The sequence below is a fragment of the Saccostrea cucullata genome, unplaced genomic scaffold (genome assembly GCF_032062105.1).
Source record: "Saccostrea cucullata isolate Sc308-1 unplaced genomic scaffold, CSIRO_AGI_Scuc_v1 ctg136, whole genome shotgun sequence".
NCBI classification, from domain to species: Eukaryota; Metazoa; Mollusca; class Bivalvia; order Ostreida; family Ostreidae; genus Saccostrea; species Saccostrea cuccullata.
In genome coordinates this window covers 131,939-152,649 of record NW_026930969.1, presented here as the reverse complement: position 1 = coordinate 152,649, position 20,711 = coordinate 131,939, and the positions used below count along the sequence as shown (strand labels likewise).

At 33.2% G+C, this 20,711-nt stretch overlaps 3 protein-coding genes across 3 annotated transcripts; all 3 read right to left on the bottom strand.

Annotated features, from left to right (window-relative positions):
• Nucleotides 1-2,842: 2,842 nt before the first annotated feature.
• Nucleotides 2,843-9,673, bottom strand: LOC134230775 (probable acyl-CoA dehydrogenase 6). The gene is made up of 6 exons (XM_062712624.1): nt 9,470-9,673; nt 7,702-7,822; nt 6,816-6,945; nt 6,370-6,476; nt 5,941-6,108; nt 2,843-2,986 (listed from the first exon to the last, which is right to left on the bottom strand). The coding sequence occupies exons 1-6, from the start codon at nt 9,632-9,634 to the stop codon at nt 2,877-2,879; spliced, it is 801 nt and encodes a 266-aa protein (XP_062568608.1). The 5' UTR covers nt 9,635-9,673; the 3' UTR covers nt 2,843-2,876.
• Nucleotides 9,674-12,152: 2,479 nt separating this feature from the next.
• Nucleotides 12,153-15,304, bottom strand: LOC134230755 (uncharacterized). Its single transcript, XM_062712594.1, has one exon. It carries the CDS (start codon nt 14,949-14,951, stop codon nt 12,153-12,155), a length of 2,799 nt encoding a protein of 932 aa, XP_062568578.1. The 5' UTR covers nt 14,952-15,304.
• A 1,249-nt stretch (nt 15,305-16,553) lies between these two features.
• LOC134230760 (uncharacterized) lies at nt 16,554-20,018 on the bottom strand. Its single transcript, XM_062712598.1, has one exon. The coding sequence runs from the start codon at nt 19,966-19,968 to the stop codon at nt 17,284-17,286; it is 2,685 nt and encodes an 894-aa protein (XP_062568582.1). The 5' UTR covers nt 19,969-20,018; the 3' UTR covers nt 16,554-17,283.
• Between the last annotated feature and the right edge of the window lie 693 nt (nt 20,019-20,711).

Here is a 20,711-nt window from a genome sequence, read left to right as displayed (position 1 = left end):
GCAACTCCTCTCATACCACTGAATGAAATTTGATGCAACTTTCACAGAATCTTTATTACATATTGCCATTGTGCACCTCCTATTTTACTTTTTGATCCGACACATATTTTGGGTTTCCCGGCCACAGGAAAACATGGACTTTTTCACCAGTTATAACCATATGGGAGGCGGGGGGTATCATTTAGTGAGCTCATCGCTCACAGTACCTCTAGTTTCAAATAAAATTTGTATGTGGGAGGTAACTCTTACTGGAGAAAAATGTATGAGTTACGAATTAACATACTCAGGATTCTTTTTTATGCGCCCAGGTCGATAAATCTGAGGCGTACATTGTTTTTGTCCCATTTGTTTGTCTGCTTCACTGTTTGTCTATTTATATGTTTGTCTGTTGTCACGTTAACCTTCGCCATAACTTTTGAATCATGAAAGATATACTTCATATTTGGTATGCATACTCCACCAATGAAGCTCTTTCAAATGACACAATATATGGCTGAAATATTGCTGATTTGGCGTAAAACATTAATCAATCAAATGACACCAAGGTCAATGACCTTGTGACTTTGACTGTGACATGTATGCTAAAAATAGATTTTTAGAACTTTCCCCATAACTATTGAACCAAGAAAGATAGACTTCATATTTGGTATGCGTACTCCACAAATGAAGCTCTTTCAAAACAGACAGACGGACGGAAATACCGATTACTATATACCCTCCCACTTTTCAAGCAGGGGGTATAATGACAACAAGGTCATGACCATGTGACCTTGACTGTGACCTATATGCTAAAAATAGCTTCTTAGAACTTTTGCCATAACTTTTGAACCATGAGAGATAGAGACTTCATATATGGTATGCATACTCTACTAATAAGGTTTTTTTTTCAAATGACACCCAGGTCAACGACCTTGTGACCTTGACTGTGACAAATCTACTAAAAATAGTTTTTTTGAACTATGTTGTCGCCGGGCGCATAGTGTTTCACAAACACATCTTGTTTAAAAATATTTCCATGCCTTTGATGTATATATGGGACTGGATCAGTCTAGAAATTATACTGGATTTAACTTTCATTAATGAAATAATTGACATACTACACAAGAAAGAAAACTTAAAAATTAGAATTAAGATTAATTTAAAGTCCTTGAAATAAATTGGTATTAATTTTATATTCATTCAATGAAAAAAAAATACAATAACAAAAATATAAAAATTAACACCAACAATGAGCAATATATTGAGTGAAATATCAAGTTATAGATCTATATGAGCAATACAGAATCAGTGTAGTTCTAATTCTTCTTTTTATTTATTTACATTCACATTTTATGTTTGTTTATAAGAATTAAGGTCTAAAATTAGGGATGTCAATTTTACTCGGGCAGCTTAGTCGAATAGTCGGATGCTTTATTCGAACGATAGTCGAATATTCGTTTAATTTTAATTATTTTTTCATATCATCTTCACTGTTTGTCTTTTACAGACTAGTTTACAATATTTAACCTACGCTATCACCATTATACAACGAATTCCTGAATTGTAAACACGTACGGAGTACGTAGTACAATAAAAAATGTACATCAACATGTATCCAATGTATCTAATTTCAAAATTGATATATTAGCTGCACATTTTATCTAAATGCAGGATATCAAAAGCTTGATTTGTCCTCTCTTTACATAACGGTAGTACATGTACCCCATAATTGAAGCCATTTTCTACGTGTCCGTCAATGACCTTTGACAGGTAAACAATTAAAGTGTGTCTCTTATAAAAACAAAGAGATAGATAGCTTGGGATAAATTTTAATTATGAGATTTTGTGTAAACGATCAATGATTGCATGAAATAAATCTAAATTAAAGAAAACACGGTTTAATTACTCTCAAACTGACCCCAATTTACATGTATTTTGAAAATGTATTTTATAAATTATCGATTTGAAAATTTCCTTTAAAGAAATACCTCCCTGTAATTTTCACATATGAAAATATTTTCTGTAAATAAAAAGTGGGCAAATATAAGTTTATTGCCTTGAATTCAATATTACTTTGATGAAACACATTTTTTTAACCGATAAAGAAATTTTTTTTTGGTCGTTAAATTTTCGATAGTCGAGTTCATCAATATTCGTTTTCCCTACTATAAATGCAATATATTAACAAGATAATTATATGTACATAAATAAGTTATGATTTTATTACACTAAAAATAATTTCACTTGCTAATGAAAAATAATCACTGGGTTATAATCTGGAATAGTATGTATATATGTGATCACATGTGAAACTGTTTCTGGAAAGAACTAGAACATTTGGATAGAGGTAATTTTATTAAAGATCACAAAAAAGGCAAACATATTCTCCCATTGCAGTTTAATAGCAAAAATTTAATTTCATTTTCTATGGAAAACCCTAAAAATCTGTCCAATTAATTGAAATGGAAAATAAGAGCACAAAGGCAGGAAGAGATGCAGAAAACTGATAGGATCCCCCAAGTATTGTCATCACTATAGACCCCCCCCCCCCTTCCTATCAAAAAGGGTATGATAAAAAAATAACATTAAATCAAAAATAAACCGATTACAAAAATATATAAATTAAAGCAACAAAATCAAGTTTGTTTACAGATTGAAATTCTGACCAATTAATACAAATTGAAAATGTAATTTTATAAATTGCAATTGAAACACCTCTGTTTAAAGAAATACCTCTGTATTAAGAAACATATCTTTTCATAAAAAAAATCCACATTAGACAGAATAGTGTTAATAGTAGAAAGTTATCTGAGTACAAGCCACATGATTTTTTTTAGCAAATATGGCTATATTTTTTTTAACGTTAAATTTTCGATATTGGACTTCATCAGCCATTTTCACTTCTGTTTGCTTGGTGGTAGTGGCAGGGTGTTCATGTATTTACATATGATTGACAGCATGACCTCATCAGCTCCCCCTCCAATGGACAACAGCCGGAAATCTCTACAAGACAAATGACAGGATTAAGAATTTATCACAGAAGTGAAAGTAAAGCATGTTTTGTGGAATAATTTTACTAATAGAGGTTAATTTTATTAAAGATTTACAAAAAAGCAAACATATTGTCCTGTACATGTAAATTAAGTTCAATTAAAATATTTATTTTATAAAGGACAAGAGAACTCTTTACTTTCATTGACTTCAGAGAATACCGTCAAACCTCATTATCTTAAACTCAACAGGAGCAAGAAAAATATTTGAGAATCAGATATCTGAAAGTATGAAATATTGCAAAACTAGAACTGTCCAATAGGGACAAATACCCCCCGCTGGGTTTTTCAGAGAAGGTGCCAATTCAAAAATACTTTATGGATCTTGTTCACAATTTACTTACAAAAATTTGCAGTGAAATATAATTGCTCATCATGTTTCTTAATGAATGAAACAAAGGTGCAACCAAATGAAACATCATATATATTGTAATTCCATTGTAACAATTTTTTTTATTTTTTCATTTTATTTTTTTTTATTTCTGCATTAAAAAAATAAATTGCAATTATGTGTTATGTCACTCTGCAAACTGATTGTTAAAAAAAAAACCATTATACAAAATCAAATTAATCTTGATATATCAATTTGAAATGCATTTTGAAAATAAAGAGCTGGTCATCCAGTAATGAAGTGCTTTGACAGACAATAAATTACAATTAAGAGAATAAGAGAAGAGAGATCTTTAATTCTTGTGCCTTATTCCCTGGAGATTAGATAACACACACACGCTTGATAAGAGATATGCCTTAACAACTTCCAACACCAAATGCCCATTAATTTATCTTTAACTGGATGCATGTCCAGTTTATTCCTAAAAAAATGAAATTACATTATCTTTCTGTGCAATGTAAAAACTGTTTTTAACACTTGATGATGTTTCTTTTTTTTGTAAGTTTTTATGAGTAGTTTTAAGCTGTAGTATTTTTGAACAGATATTCTAGATTCTATATCTCAAACCTTATACATGAGCCCAAAATGAACAAGTCAATTAAAATAAAAAATAAAACCTGTAAAATGCAAAAAAATTAACAAAAAGAGTTGAAAATTCCAGGTGCACACCTTCATATGGTGAATAAAAGTGTACAAATTTTCAGATTAATCCTTGCAATAGTTTCTGAGAAACGGTCACGGACAAAACCACAAAATAAAAATGAAAAAACACCTGTAAAATTCAAAATAATAATGTGCCAAGTTATATGAAAATATCAGGTGCACAACTTCATATGGTGAATAATATGTGTACAAATTTTCAGACAAATCCTTCCAATAGTTTCTGAGTAATGATCCACGGCAAAACTCGTCTCAGAAATCAAAACGGATAGACAGATTTATGTGTCTTAGTGTAGTCTACCTGTGTGCCAAGTTATTTTGAAATCAGACAAAACTGTAGGAGGACTAGAATTTTCAAATTTTACCACATTTTTATTTTTAACATCCATGAACAATAAATATATATGTACCAAAGATTACAGACATTATGTTTCTTAGTGTATTGTGTGCAAATTATATTGAAATTCTCTCACCAAAACTGTATAAGGACCTCATTTTGAAGAATTTTACAGAAATTTCTATTTTTAGTAACCACTGCAACACTTTCCATCGACCTCAAAAACAGTTACACAGAATTATGTTAGTTAGTGTCCATGTGCCAAGTTATATTGAAATCACAAATATACTGTATAACAGTCTTTCATTGAAAACAATTTTACAGAAATTTCTATTTTTAGTAAACTGCAACACATTTACTGGAACAAAAACAGATACCAGAATTATGTATCTTATGACCTGAGGCTCTCCACTTGTGTGCCAAGTTATTTTGAAATCAGCCAAAATGTAGGAGGAGTTGTTTTGAAGAAATTTCAAAAGCCTTCCTCTGTCTGAGATTTGTGGATTTTTATTAAATTCTCAAGGGGTTGCACAGCTATAGAATAAAAAAATTGAAATCAAAAATAAATTGCAATACAATATATAGAATAAAATTGAACCTCTTCAGTTAAGAAATATTGTGTGCCAGTAATATTGAAATCAGAAGTCCCAAACTGTAGGAACACATAGCTTTTCAAAAAAATTCACAGAGATTTCTATTTTTAGTAACCACGGCAACACCGTTCAATGAAATCAAAAACCGATACACAGATTTATGTGTCTTAGTGTAGTCTACCTGTGTGCCAAGTTATTTTGAAATCAGACCAAAACTGTAGGAGGAGTAGAATTTTCAAAGAATTTTACAGAAATTTTTATTTTTAGTAACCACGGCAACACCGTTTTATCGAAATCAAAAACAGATACACAGAATTATGTGTCTTAGTGTAGTCTACTTGTGTGCCAAGTTATTTTGAAATCAGACCAAAACTGTAGGAGGAGTAGCATTTTCAAAGAATTTTACAGAAATTTCTATTTTTAGTAACCACGGCAACACCATAAATGTAAAAATCAAAAACCAAATAACCAGAGTTATGTATCTTAGTGTAGTCATTTTGTGTGCCATTTTATATTGAAATTTAGAAAAAACTTTAGGCAATTGGAAAAAAGCATTTTGAAAAATTGTTTAATGAAAATTTGATGAATTTGGAAATAAAATTCAAAGAGTTTTTGAAAATCAAAAAAACTTTATTAAATAAGATCTAGAGTTTACAAATTAACCCCTTTGTTCATTTAAATTTGACAGACATTTGAAGAAAAGTCATTTTTAAAAATGGGAACTATTAATGAAAGAATTTTTATGCAATTGGGAAAAAAGAAAACATTTTTTAAAATTGGAAAATTTAATGAAAATTTGATGAATTTTCATAAAAAACTCAAAGAAGCTATTACAAATAAAAAAAAACTTATGATAAGATCAATTTTACAACTTAACCCCTTTGTTCATTTAAATTTCTCACTAAAAATGTTTTCAACATGTGTATATACCTGGTAAGTTCATGGGAAGACAGATGAGCGATTTATTCCTGTGTGCCGGCCCCTCACTGGTGTTGGCAAGGAGACACATCCAATCCGCCTGGGCTCCATTGGTTATCCACATCTTCCCACCATTGATGATGTAATCTCCACCACTCTTCACTGCTGTGGTTTTTACACCTAAAGCAAGAGACAACAGTCATTTTTAGAATTGTATTATATTTAAAATTTATGGCTTTCTATGGTTATGAGTTATGAGCCACCCTGCTGAAGTTAATACTCAGTCTGGTAGTGTTACAACAAACTATCAATGAATGAGAGCCTCATTCTTTACCCCCCTCCCCAAAAATAACTGTATATCTCTCCCCCATTTCTTGACAAATGTTACATGGATATATTATATTTCTGACACTTGATCAAATACAGCTCAATAACACCTACTGGCAACATCAGATCCTCCCCCGACCTCACTGACCCCAATACAGGACACAACATCACCAGCTATGGAAGGAGCCAGGAACTCTCTCTTCATCTTATCACTGCCAAACCTGGCAAAAAAAAGAAAGTAAAGCAGGAATGTATAGGCTGGCATAAAAAGGTACAGTGAAACCTGACTAATCCAGATTTGTGTATTCTGAAATCCTGCCTATTACAATCTTTTAAACTTTCAAATTCCTTTTAGTAGATTCAATTGTTTAAAATGTTGTCTAATCCAGGATCTTGTCTAATCTGAATGATTTCTTTTAAATCAGTGGTGACAAGAGTAAACAAGTTTTATTGTACATGTATAAATGTGTGTAGGTACATGTATACAAGTCCATTTAATCATATTTTTAAAATCAGTTTCGCAGAACAAGAAAGAATTCTAAAACATTTTCATGAATTACTTTGCCAGTGCAGGTGTTGACATGTCTGTTTGAACTCCTATTGCCATGGGAACGCCTCCACAGTTAATATTACCCAGCTCTTCTGCTAAAGCAATACTGTAGGTGTAATCCAGTCCCAAGCCACCATATTCTGTAATGATGAAAGATGTGCCTTAACATCATAGCAAGAGCATTATTAGGCTTATGGTTACTTATTAAGCATCCAAAATATGCTATTTTAAAATGTAGTAAATGGTAAAATTCAAAGGTCACCAGGTTGGTAATTGTGGTATTTTACAAAAGCCATAGTGCAAACTGGCAAGCAAGACAATGACCAAATCATCAAATGTTGTCTGCTCTGCAAGTGACACAGAAATGTAGTTTGAACAGACCAGACTGTACCTTTACTAAAACATGTAATTCATCAGCTGATAAAAGACGGCACCTGCTATAGGTGCAGTGCTACAAATTTTGACCTATATGCAAGTCATTTACAGTCATAGCAGTGTGGGATCTTTTATTTTTATCATGCCAAGAACAAGAATGAAACCCATGATCTTCTGATAATGCCCTAGTACTAGGCTACCAGTTTCTCAATTCTCAACATCTGGCTACCAGCAAATAAGCCAACCTGACCACTAGATTATTCCGTCATTTATTGTACTTAACCCTTTGAACAATATTTCAGTCTAATATCTGGAAGGTTCTCCTGTCTTATCCAAGTATGCACCAAATGTTAGAGGAAGATGATGACATGGACAAGATCATACCTCAAGCTCAACAGTATAGCACCTGTTAAGTTGCCCCAGCTATGGGTATTCTAGTCAGTACCATTACAGTTTATACCTTGACGTTACAAAAACATCCTTTCCTGAAAAGTCATACCTTTTTTTTAGGGACTTCATACCTGTGGGTTTTGTAACTCCAAGAAGACCTGCATTTCCCAGAGTTTTGAATACTTTCTTAGCAGGAAACTGTCCTTCTTGTTCCCACTGATCAACATGTGGATTTATCTCTTTGTCAATGATCTGCAAATTTTTATCAACAATATATATAAAATGTGCAGTAAACATCAAGGATCAGAGAAAGACTATATATATATGCACGATGCCATCTATATGAATCTGAAAGCAGTACTACAGATGAATGAGCCAGCTTGACTGAATGACAAATAAATTTGACTTCAAACTTTTAATTATCAATTAAAATCTGAACAAAAAACTTAAACTATTTAAACTATCGGTTTTTTCCTTATTAACTTGTTATATGTGAATTGGGAAAGTCCTCAAATGACAAGTAATAAAAATGTCACTTCTAATGATCGTCAGGATTTTGTCTCTTTGCTTGTCTTGCTTTAAACACATGGTATTGGTAGATTAATTAAGATAAATATAAGCACAAGAGGCCCATGGGCCACAGCGCTCACCTGAGCACATCGGCTAGGAAAAAGCACGTATCAGATCAGAACTGAAATTTACTGAGGTTAGGGGGTGGCTTGAATTTTAACTCCCCAGGGGATCATGATTTGAACGAACTAGAATCTACACTACCTGAGGATGATTCCATATAAATATTACTAATCATGGCTTTGAAGTACTTGAAAAGAAGATTTAAAAAGATTTTACTATATATTCCAATGTAAAACTTTGGTCGGCTATTTTGGCCCCACCCTAGCCCCGGGGGTCATGATTTGTACAGACTTGAATCTACACTACCTGAGAATAATTTCACATAAGTGTCATCTTCCCTGTCTCAATGGTTCTTGAGAAGATGATTTTTAAAGATATATTCCTATATAAAACTTTGATCGGCCATATTGGCTAATCCCTACCCCCGGGGTCATGATTTGAACAAATTTGAATTTACACTATTTGAGGATGATTCCACATGAGTTTCATCTTTCCTGGCCCAGTGGTTCTTGAGAAGAAGATTTTTAAAGATTTTTCCTATATATACCTATGTAAAACTATGATCGGCCATTTTTGCCCCTCCCTACCCCCGGGGGTCATGATTTGAACAAACTGGAATATACACTATCTGAGGATGATTCCACAAGAGTTTCATCTTTCCTGGCCCAGTGGTTCTTGAGAAGAAGATTTTTTAAAAATGCCATTCATTTTTCTCTAATTCATAATTATCTCCCCTTGGAAAAGGGTGTGGCCCTTCATTTGAACAAACTTGAATACCCTTTACCAAAGGATACTTTGTAGCAAGTTTGGTTGAAATTGGCCCAGTGGTTCTTGAGATGAAGATGAAAATGTGAAAAGTTTACGACAACGACGACAGACAACGGACAAATTGTGATCAGAAAAGCTCACTTGAGCCTTTGCAATTGGCTCAGGTGAGCTAAAAATGAAATATCACAAAACAGTCATCACCTGATTAGTTTAAACACATGTATCTAAGTACCACCTGTCGTTTACAGAAAAGGTACAATGATCAGGTCTGGGAAAATCACTATATTTAGCTATTTAGCTAAATCTACCTATTTTTCTTACCTTGTCTGCTTTTCATAAAACAGAAACTTATTCTAAAATAGCTAAATAAAGCTATATTATATAGGTAAATAAAGCTATACATGTAAATTAAGCTATATATAGCTAAATATAGGGATTTTCCTGGATCCGATGATACAGATCAAAGTTCATGAGCAACGTTCAGGAACTAGGTCTTACTTTTCTCAACGAGTCCCGCAGCTGTTGATGTTCCTCTGAGAATATGCCGCCTGAGCATTCATTTTTATTCTTTTTTTGAGCTTGAGTTGAACTCAAGCGTATTCCATGACGACTTATTGCCGCAAAATTCCTCCTAAGTAACTTGGATAAACTTTTTGTTGACATTTTATGTAATGTCGGGATCGCGATTCAACTAATGTAAAGAAACAACAAACCCGATACGAAAACAAAATGCCTATGTCAACAACGCTCGCCTTATCCAGTTCAAAATTATTTTATCAAAATATTCCTTTTACCAATAAAATACTCAACAACCTAATCATACTTTAACGTATAAAGTGCATGTAGGACAAATCGCAATGTATCTTAAATTTAGGAATATACTAAAGACCTGATATACTAAAGACCTGATATTTTGACCTGATGAAAAAATATCATATTAAATTATCAATTTAAACTTTCTATTTCATATTTTTTAGGGAAAATTATTGATGATAATAACTGAAACTATATTAAAAGCATTTTCAGTTGATAATATGTAGATTATTTTGCTATATATCAAGGTATATTCACAAAACTTGATGACCTGATAATTTTTAATGACCTGATACTTTTTACTTTAAAAGACTTGATATTCTTAAATGAAATGGAATTACTGCAAATTTTCAAATTTTATAAAGTTTAACATTGAAATCTGTTATATTTTCCTCAAATTTCTTGAAAATATGTAATAATAATAAATCAGGTCATTTAAACCCGTCAAGTCATTCAAAAATATCAGGTCATTAAAAAATACATGTATCAGGTCTTTACAAAAATCCTTTTTTTTTCATAAATTGCTGCAAACATTTTGTTCTAAAAAAAATTCTAAAATGTTTAATTTTTCTAAAAGAATTATTTAATTAATCAGGTCATTTAAAACCATCCCTTACAAGTCATTTATAAAAATATCAGATCTTCGCTAAAAATATCAGGTCATTCAATAATATCAGGTCATCAACCTGTTGTAAGTACTCCTTGTTAAAAAGCCAGTGTTATTCCCGAAAAAGTGTAATTTAGTATATTTTCATCAATAATTTTCAAACTTATATTTGAAATATAATCTTTAAATTGATAATTTTATATGATTTTTTTTCATCAGGTCAAAATATCAGGTCTTTAGTATGTTCCCTTAATTTATATTACTCATGATATAGATTGACACATTTAACAAAATTTAACGGTATTTAAAATTAATCAATATTCCAATTTTTAAAAGGGGATATCAACTCCTTTTCAGGAGAAAGATATCTAAGATATCACAATTTTAGATGACTTAACACATACTCGGTATTTATACGCTTTAACCAGAGACGTAATAGAGTTAACTAAACTCAGTTCTTGTAAGAACGATAACATTTTACAGATTGCAAGCACTCATTCTTGGCATTGAAGACATTTTTCAACTACATAATTCCCTTTTCACGTGAGAAAATGCACAGTGTTTTGTTTCCATCAGACATTCTAGAGAAAATACATTGTTTGTTAAAAATTGCAGAAATTTGATTATTAAAAAAACAAAAACAAAAACCAAACAAACAATAAATCCATGGTTCCATTATTTTAATGTTGATTTTTTGTCAATTGGTCGAAAATCTATTCTTCCAGGAGCACATTCTGTAATTTACTTTTTTATGCATGTAATTTACCAGTGAGGAAGTTGATTTGAACTACTTGGCCACCAAAGATCAAACCCTTCTAATCACCAAATTCCTTACTTACTGTATTCTACACGTGTCAAGATTGACGCATTTGGCTGTCGATCGCCACATTTCTCCATTTATAAAATGTCTTTGTTGCAAAGACACCATCCAAGATCCCCCAAACTCAGTATGACTTTTATTTTCAAGCCCTGATGTAATCAGCCTTTCAATATGTATATTAGGAAGTTTATTTGGTGTCGCATCTGTTAAGAATTCAATGGGGAGACAGGTCAAACTTGGACTGGTCCATAGTATTTTTTCCTTCCTGAAACATTTGGTGCCGTGACCAGGATTTGGGAGGTTGAATGACCTGTCTTGGTATAACCTAGATTAATATCTTCAGTGTGAGATCTAGATATGCCAGTTTGATCTCTAGTATTCTCTCCCTTTCTATTGCACAATAAATGTCCTTGCAGTGTAAGCAAATACTAGTAACTTGTATCAATTTAAGAATGAGGAGTACATGCAACTCATATTTAAAATCAAATTGGTTTTTTTATTGTTGTCAAAACATACGTAGCCAAAGAGGAGGTGTGTAAATTACAGTAAAACATAACATACCGAAGTAAAGACCCAAATTACACAAGAATCAATAGTATTTAGCGGAAATCAGATAAAGTAAAAATAAAGTAAATGACCCCATTCAAGTATGAAACTGTATTAGAGAACTTGAAAAGTCTCAAGTGATAAGAAGTATTTTTGTTCTTGAACTTCGAAAATGCAACAAAGTACAATGTGTTTCATCTATTTTATGTACAATAAATATGCATAATATCAGTACATCACATACAGTCATTTCAAATTAACATTTGATTAAGAAACATTCTCATATGAATTCTAAGACTACAAACTGACCATGTTTATTTAAATTTTAAATCAAGTATCGATCAACATTTTAGTATACATGTATATCATTTTCTTCGCACAACTGTCTAGTTCTATTATAATTTCTCAGATGAGGTAACATCGCCTGACTGATTTTGCTTCAAAATTCCCAAAATAACCTTACAGAAAGCTTGAATTCGTTCACATTTCTGCTTTGACACAGATTCTAAATCTTTTTCTGGAATAACTTTTATATGAGTATCAACATACGTGAAAACATCCAAGAAAGGAAGAAAATAAGAAGGTAAACGACCCTCCTTGGCGAACGTCAGTAACTTCTCGTAAATCTTTATGGTCAGTTCCAAAAGAGTGAAAGGGGGAACATCGCCATTTTTGTTTTTCTCTTGATGTACAACATGAAATAGACACATTTTCAACATGTAGCTGGAAATTTCATCGAAAGCAGAAACGACGTCACCACCTTCCCACTCAGTATCAACCGAAGAATCATCTTCCGAGTCATCAGAACCTTCCACACCACCTACGTCCTCTTCGGTATTGTGATTTTTACTTTTCTTGCTATCTTTTGTATTGCCTTCAGCGTTATCATTTCTGTGGATGAACTCAGCTCTGTTGTTCCCATCAGCACAATCTGATTCAGATCTCTGTTCAGAGTCTATTTCTGAATTTGGACTGTCCTTTCGCTGTCTATTCACCTCTTTGCAATCCAATTTTGAACTACCTTCACCCAAATCATTGGGATTCTCTTCACATGGAAGGGGCTCAAAATAGATTAATTTGTGTCCGTCTTTATCACAAATTGATGTTGTATATGTCATCCCCATTTTTTCATCTGTATATGTCTTGTTCTTCATTTTCTCGCTCTCTTTTGGCGTAAATATTTTTCTAACGTTATAAGTATCATCAATATCCATCACCCAGGGCAAAACAGGTCTGTGTTGAGAAGATTGTGCTTTATTCGTGACATCTTCAGATTTTGAATTGCCCTCGGAGTCTCGAGAGGGCAAAAACTGACTGGTTGTCTGATTGCATCTCATATCTTCATTGCCTTCTTTTCGTTCTGTCACGTTGTCTTCCTCTTTATCCCACTGCTCATTTTCTAACTTCTCACTTGATCGTGACTCCTCAAACACAACTTCGACGGAACCATCCGATCCAATGATAATTTCCTCATTAAACTGAATTTTTGGACAAAAATTGAAACTTTTTAAAATTTTGGCTGCTGCATAACTTTCGGTGCAAATATAAGGAAGGTTCCTTAGAAGCTGTTTCTCCATAAGAGAGCTTGAAATCCTTACTAGCTGGTCACTTTTTTTACTGCTCCAAGGGCAGCGTTCTGGTGAGTGAAGGATAAGCAAATATTCTTCGTCAACAGAACACATTGGCTGATCATCACTTATTTCCACGGGCTTCCAATCCTTTATCTGAACAGCAGGAACAATATCAACACTGACTATTATATGTTTCATAACGGGACCGTACCAATCGATATCTAACTTCAGAATTGGCTTATCCGAAGGATAGTCAACTAGACCTTCAAAGCATAAATAATCAGAGGTCCATATGTCTGGGTTGTTAAGAGCACAGGTGACTAGTTCTTGAAAGGTACCCCTAATAAGATCTGCCGAGAAAGTCGTATCATCAAGAAAGGATTCGAACTTCCCTTTAACTTCATTTGACTTAATTTTCAAACTAGCAAATCCGCTGTTCACACAGTTAACATCCTGAATCGGTATACAATGGTTTGAAAAGATATTCAAATAAAACACAAAATCAAATTCGTCTGGGTCTGCAACCTTTGTACCCTCAGACGAACTACCTGTTGGATAGACTGTACAGACAAAAAGCGGATCCAATCTTCCGACGACATCTGCTATCCTGTGCATCAGTCCTGTGACTTCTGACTTGATATGTCTTGGTTCTGGTCTTATTTCAGTCATTCCCAATCTTGGTGATTTCACAAGTGACATCAAAAGATAAGCAGGATCATCCTTAATTCCTAAATATTCATTCAACACAGTCTTCATATTATCTTTTTCAGTTGCATTAATGAGGAATTTACAATACTTAGTTTCATTGTCAGTTCCATCGTCTAGTCCACCAAGTAAACTGTAAATGGTATCATTTCCAACATACTTTGCTAAATCCAAAGGCGAGTAGCCATTAAAATCAAACATATTTAAATCTGCACCATGTTGTATTAGCGTTTTGATCATTGTGGAATCCCCATACCATGCCCCATAATGAAGAAGGGATGAACCATGCTTATCAACTTCATTGCAACTTACTCCAACTTCTAGAAACTTTTCAAACAATGGTGAATATTTCGAAAAGTTCTGTGAAAGGACAATGTTTGACTGAGGTAAATCTTCCGGCGTGTAAAGTGCAACATTTGTTATTGGGGACCTTCCGAATTTATCTTTGATGTAGAAATTTGTACCATATTGATTCAGCAATTCAAAACAATCGTTGGTATAGACACGGAAAATACAACTTTGGCCGAATATATCTGTTTGGTTTGGGTTTGCTCCTGCTTTCAACAAAATTTCCACGATATCCCTCCGCCGTCTGAAAACCGACTCCATAAGGGGAGTGGTTCCTATTTCAGTAGAAGTGTTTACGTCAGCTCCACAGTCGATCATTAATTGTACCGTGTCGGTGGGGCATTCAGAATTCGCCAGAAATGTAAGGAATGCTGATAATCCTTTGCGTTCTTTTTGATTCAATAGTGCAGAAAAGTTACATTTCACAATTTTTCCACGAAGCAAACTTTTAATGAAATCATTCTTTTCCTGAAAAAGCTTTTGATATTCCTTGCTTTCTTTGACATGGTCATTGAAATCAGACATGAACAGGTGAAATAATGAGAATCCTTCTTCATCCTGTGTTTCCATCACGTAAGTTTTGCTGTGAGTTAATAAGTATCGAATGATTTCCGGAATAAATTCCAAGTAATTCTGAACCACTGTATGAAGCGGTGTCTCTTCATGTTTGTTCTGTATGTTAACATCCGCTCCGCCATCCAAAAGAATTTGAATTCCTCTCTTTGCTTCGTCCAAATCAGAAAAGGTGTTGGCATTCAAAAGACAGTGGAGAGGCGTCCTGCCATATGTTTGTCCCGGAGATTAACCGCATAGGAATTTCCATTAATTAAGAGATGCTCGAGCTTAACAAGGTCATTTTCTTCTGCAGCGGAGTGAAGAGGAAGTTCATGTACGGTAGACAAAGCGGACATGGTTTCCCAAGCTGTGAACTGAAAATGGCATACAGTGAAACAGTCTTTGATGATAACTTCGACTATAAACAGCTGAAGTGCACTTTACCTTTATCATGCACATGGGTTATCAAAGTACTTGACGCGTATGGAAATGCAGTGAGGTCTTTCAGTTATAATTCTGATTTAATAAGCTTTGAATTGCCATAGAAGATATTTGTTAATAATAAAACAATTATCTTGATTAGCTGTACAAAGAATAAGATATATTCATATATCATATAGGATATTTATAAAAAAAAAATGAGATATATTCATATTAAAGGTTATATAATACTTCATTTATGAATATTTATGATGAAGAGTACTCGTTTCAACATGGGAATTAGATTGAATTAGATCGAATACGACGCGGAAGCGTCCAACCAGTGGGCTAACCTCAAATTACAAAAACCGAAGAAGTATTGTAAGTATAAATAAAAAAAACATTGAAAGCAGTCAATATGGCAACTGATCAAGAGGGGTGTTGCTCTTCGATATTTTAAACCAGAAGAAAGACCCTTGACGCCATGAAGCTTTTTTGAGCTTAGCATGTGGTAATCATGTTTGGATCATACGTTTCAAGTATTCTCAACAACACAGAAGATATCAAAAGCGTCTGAAAAGAATTTCAAAGTCTAATTGCTTGGTGATACCTACCTTAAAGTTTTGATGTTAATATTTTGTTTCATGGTCACTTAAGTCAGACATCATCTTGCGAGGTGAAATTTATGTTATCAGCCCCATTCCGTGTTTCTATATGCAATACGTTTTACGAAATTTTGGAATTAATTATAAACAATTGTAAATCATCGTGTCCTTGGGTTATATGTTTGTTTGCTAACCCCCTTCTCTGTCTTTTTTCAAAAATTATTCTACTTTTTTCATTTGAAGAATTTTTAATGATGCAAATTTTTAAAGACTTTCTTGACAAGAAACTGTCCTTCTTGTTCCCATTGATCAACATGTGGATTTTTATATTTATCTATATTTTAATAAAATAATCTTTTATTAAAATATTGAATGGGAAAATGCAATGCATTATTAAAAATTCTTTTTTAAAAAAATATGTTCTGTTCACCACTTGACTTCAGTTCTGCACGCAGATGGAAAGGATGAGATTAAGTCAATTATTTGACTAGGGCATTTGATGAAAAATATAAATGAATGTTTTTTCTATAAAAACGTTATTTAATCAAAAATAATATCACATTAAACATGCAAGCATATTAAGATACTGGCTAAAAATAAAATCTTACACTATGATGAAATAAAATACCACCATTTTAGTTTATAGAATGCAAAACTGTAATATTAAAATCAGATACACAACATAAGACTGTTTTCAATATGGTAGTGTTAATGAACCATTATGACCTGACACAATGTACACTACAAAGGGAATTTTAATAATTTTCATTTGCATAATGTAATAAATTAAATGAAAATTCTCAAAACTCATTGGAAAAAATAATCCACACATAAAGGGTTGTGTACCCAACAGAAAATACATGTACATGTATAATTATTTATAGCTGGAAATCATGGTCTGTTTAAAAAGAATTGCACAGCATCTTTATCTTTATGAAACTTCGCTTTTTAGATTTTGCTTCAGTATTCCCAGAATAACCCTGCAAAAGGCTTGGATTCGTAAACACTGTTGCTTGGTTAGAGATTCTAAATCCTCGTCTGGTAGAACTTTTATATGAGTGTTAACGTATGTAAAAACGTCCAGAAAAGGAAGAAAATAGGAAGGTAAACGACCCTCCTTAGCGAATGCCAGCAACTTTTCGTAAATCTTTATGGTCAGTTCCAAAAGAGTAAAAGGCGGAACATCACCGTTTTTGTTTTTCTCTTCATGTACAACATGAAATAAACACATTTTCAACATGTAGCTGGAAATTTCATCTGACGCATATACGACATCACCGCCTTCCAACTCAGTATCATCTGAAGAATCATCTTCCATCTCCTCAGAACTTTCGCTTTCTATCTTTGTCAGTTTTTGCATTTGTACTTTTGATGCTAACATTTGATTTGCCTTCAGTGCTGCCATTGCTATCATCATTTTCGTCAAAGTTCTTATCAGGCAAATCTGAATCGGGTTTTAAATCACGGTCTTGTTCTGAGTTGAGACCGCACGTTGACTGTCCACCCAATTCTGATTCCATAAAACTATTATTTGGATTATTTAAATCATGCTCACATTCAATGGGTTTGAAATAAATTAATTTATGCTTGTCATTTTCAAAAACTGACGTTGTACATGTCATGCCCATTTGTTTATCCAAATATACTTTGTTCCTAGGTTTACCGTTTTCCTTTGGAGTAAATAACTTTCGTACTTTATAAGTTTCATCGATATCCATCATCCATGGTATGATAGGGTTACTTTTAAAAGGTTGTGTTTTATTAACAATTCCCGCCGATTGCTCTTCAGAATTCGAAATGTCCTGTACAACGTGACTTGTCGGAACTTCATTATTTTTCTTCTCTTTTCTATGGACACATTCACTTGCCGAAGTTGAATGTGTCTGTTGCAACAATCTCATTTCCCGTGTTGCTATATGTTCCATATTTATCTCCTCATTGAATTGAACCTGGGGTGAAAAATTAATGCTTTTTAAAATTTTAGCTGTCGCATAACTTTCAGTACAGATCTGGGGAAGACTTTTTAGATAGCATTTTTCCATCAGAGAGCTAGAAATTCTCACTAATTGTTCATCGTCTTTATCGCCCCATTGGCAACGTTCTGGTGAATGGAACAATAATAAATACTGTTCTTCAACAGAACACACAACATTTTTGTCAGTTAATTCAATTGGCTTCCAATGTTTTATCTGAACAGCAGGGACAATATCTACGTTGACTGCTTCATGCTTCATAATGGGACCAAACCAATGGAGTTCTAACTTTAATACTGGTTTATCCATCGGATACCCAAGAAGACCATCGAAATACAAGTGTTCGGATTTCCATATTTCTGGGGTGTTAAGAGCAGAAGTAACCAAATCTTGGAAGGTTCCACGAACAAGTTCTGCTGAAAGAGTTGATTCATCAAGAAATGTTTCAAATTTTTCCGTGCCTTCTCCTTGCTGAATCTTTAAACTTACAAACCCACTATTCAAAATATCATCATCTTGATGTGGAATGCAATGTTTCGAAAATTCTTCCAAGCAGAACAGAAAATCAAATTCGTCTGGATCTGCTACTTTTGTACCCTCAGACGAACTTCCTGTTGGTAAAACTTTACAGGAAAAAAGTGAATTCAATCTTCCAACAACACTCGCTATTTTTTGCATTAGGCATGTTACTTCTGCTTTAATTTGTCTTACTTCTGGTCTTATTTCCGTCATTCCTAATCTCGGAGATTTCACAAGTGAAGTCACTAAGTATTCAGGATCATCCTTGATTCCTAAATACTCATTTAGCACAGTCTTCATATTGTTTGTTTCAGTTTCATTAATGATATATCTACAATATTTTGCTTCATTGCTTTTTTGATCTCCCCCCTCATTTGTTTCACCAAGTATGTTATAAACATTATCATTTCCCACATGTTTTGCTAAATCCAAAGGTTTGTTGCCATCATTATCCAAAATATTCAAATCCGCACCATGCTCTATCAAAGCTTGGATCATTCTTGAATCTCTATGCCATGCAGCATAGTGAAGAAGAGAGGAACCATGCTTGTCAACTTCGTTAGAACTAAGTCCAACTTCAAGAAACCTCTCAAATAAAGGAGGATATTTAGAAAAGTTTTGGGAGAAGACAATGTTTGAATGAGGTAGATCCTCTGAAATGTAAAGTTCGACATTTGTAATTGGGCTCCGTCCAAATTTATCTTTTATTTTGAAATTGGTGCCATATTGATTCAACAATTCAAAACAATCATTAGTATAGACACGAAAAATACAACTTTGACCGAATATATCTGTTTGGTTTGGGTTTGCTCCTGCCTTCAGAAGAATTTCTACAACATCTGTCCGTCGTCTCAGCACTGACTCCATAAGGGGCGTGGTTCCTATTTCAGAGGAAGTGTTTACGTCAGCACCACAATCAATCATTAATTGTACCGTATCCGTGGCACAGGTAGAATTTCCAATATATGTGTAAAATGCAGAATATCCATTGCGTTCTTTTTGATTTAAAAGCGCAGAAGAATTAAATTTCAATATTTCTCCCCGAAGCAAGGCTTGAATAAATTCTTCTTTCTCTTTCAATATTTGATGGAATCTTTCCTTTTCTTTGGCATGGTCATTGAAATCAGACATGAACAAATGAAAAAGCGAGTATCCGTCCTCATCCTGTGCCTCCATTTCATAACTTTGGCTGTGAGTCAATACGTACCGAATGATTTCTGGAATAAATTTCAAATAGTTCTGAACCACTGTATGAAGGGGCGTCTCTCCATGTTTGTTTTGTATGTTGATGTCCGCTCCGTTGTCTAAAAGGATCTGAATTCCTCTCTTTACTTCGTCCAAATCAGTAAAGGCAGGAGAATCCAAAAGACAGTGAAGAGATGTTCTTCCGTGTTGATCCCGAAGATTAATTGTATGTGAATCCCCATCAAGTAAAAGCTGTTCGAGTTTAACGAGATCATTTTCTTTGGCGGCAGAATGAAGAGGAAGTTTTTCGGTTACGGACGAAGTCGCCATTATTCCTTTATTCTTTTAATCTATTTTTAGATTTAGTGTATTGATTCCTTTTAAAGGTTGTCGTCAGAGGGTTATAATTAAAGTTTTATAAGGAAGATAACACGATTGGGAGTTATTTTATTTCATAAAGGAAAAAGGTGCATAGAAGCTAAAAGTATGAAATTTTTTTTTAAACCATATATAGCCAATGCGTCTTTCAATATACATGTATAATTAATTATGATGTAATCATGAAATATCACGAGAGCTAATAATAAATTGTAAGTATTAACAATGTAAATGAAAACATAATAAACACACTATGATTTAAATGGTTGTACATTTATTCCATTATAATATGCATCACACTTTAATATAGTTAATCAAAATTAAAGCGTAATATTTTTAACTTAGAAAATTTTAAACCTAACATGTTTTTTTTTCGGCAGGAAAAAGTAAATGCAGGATAAAATACTTCTACACAAGGAAAAAAACAAATATGATTTTTTTTCAGGAAAAGTTTTATTGAAATATCAAATATAATTAATTTGACGTCGATTCATGATGTATTATTCATGAAAAAATGTTAAAAAATCTGTCGTTATATTTTTATTGGACGTGTTTTAAGCCAGTGAAGTTGATAGCATTGAAATCTGTCGTTATATTTTTATTGGACGTGTTTTAAGCCAGTGAAGTTGATAGCATTGAAATCTGTCGTTATATTTTTATTGGACGTGAAGTTGATAGCATTGAAATCTGTCGTT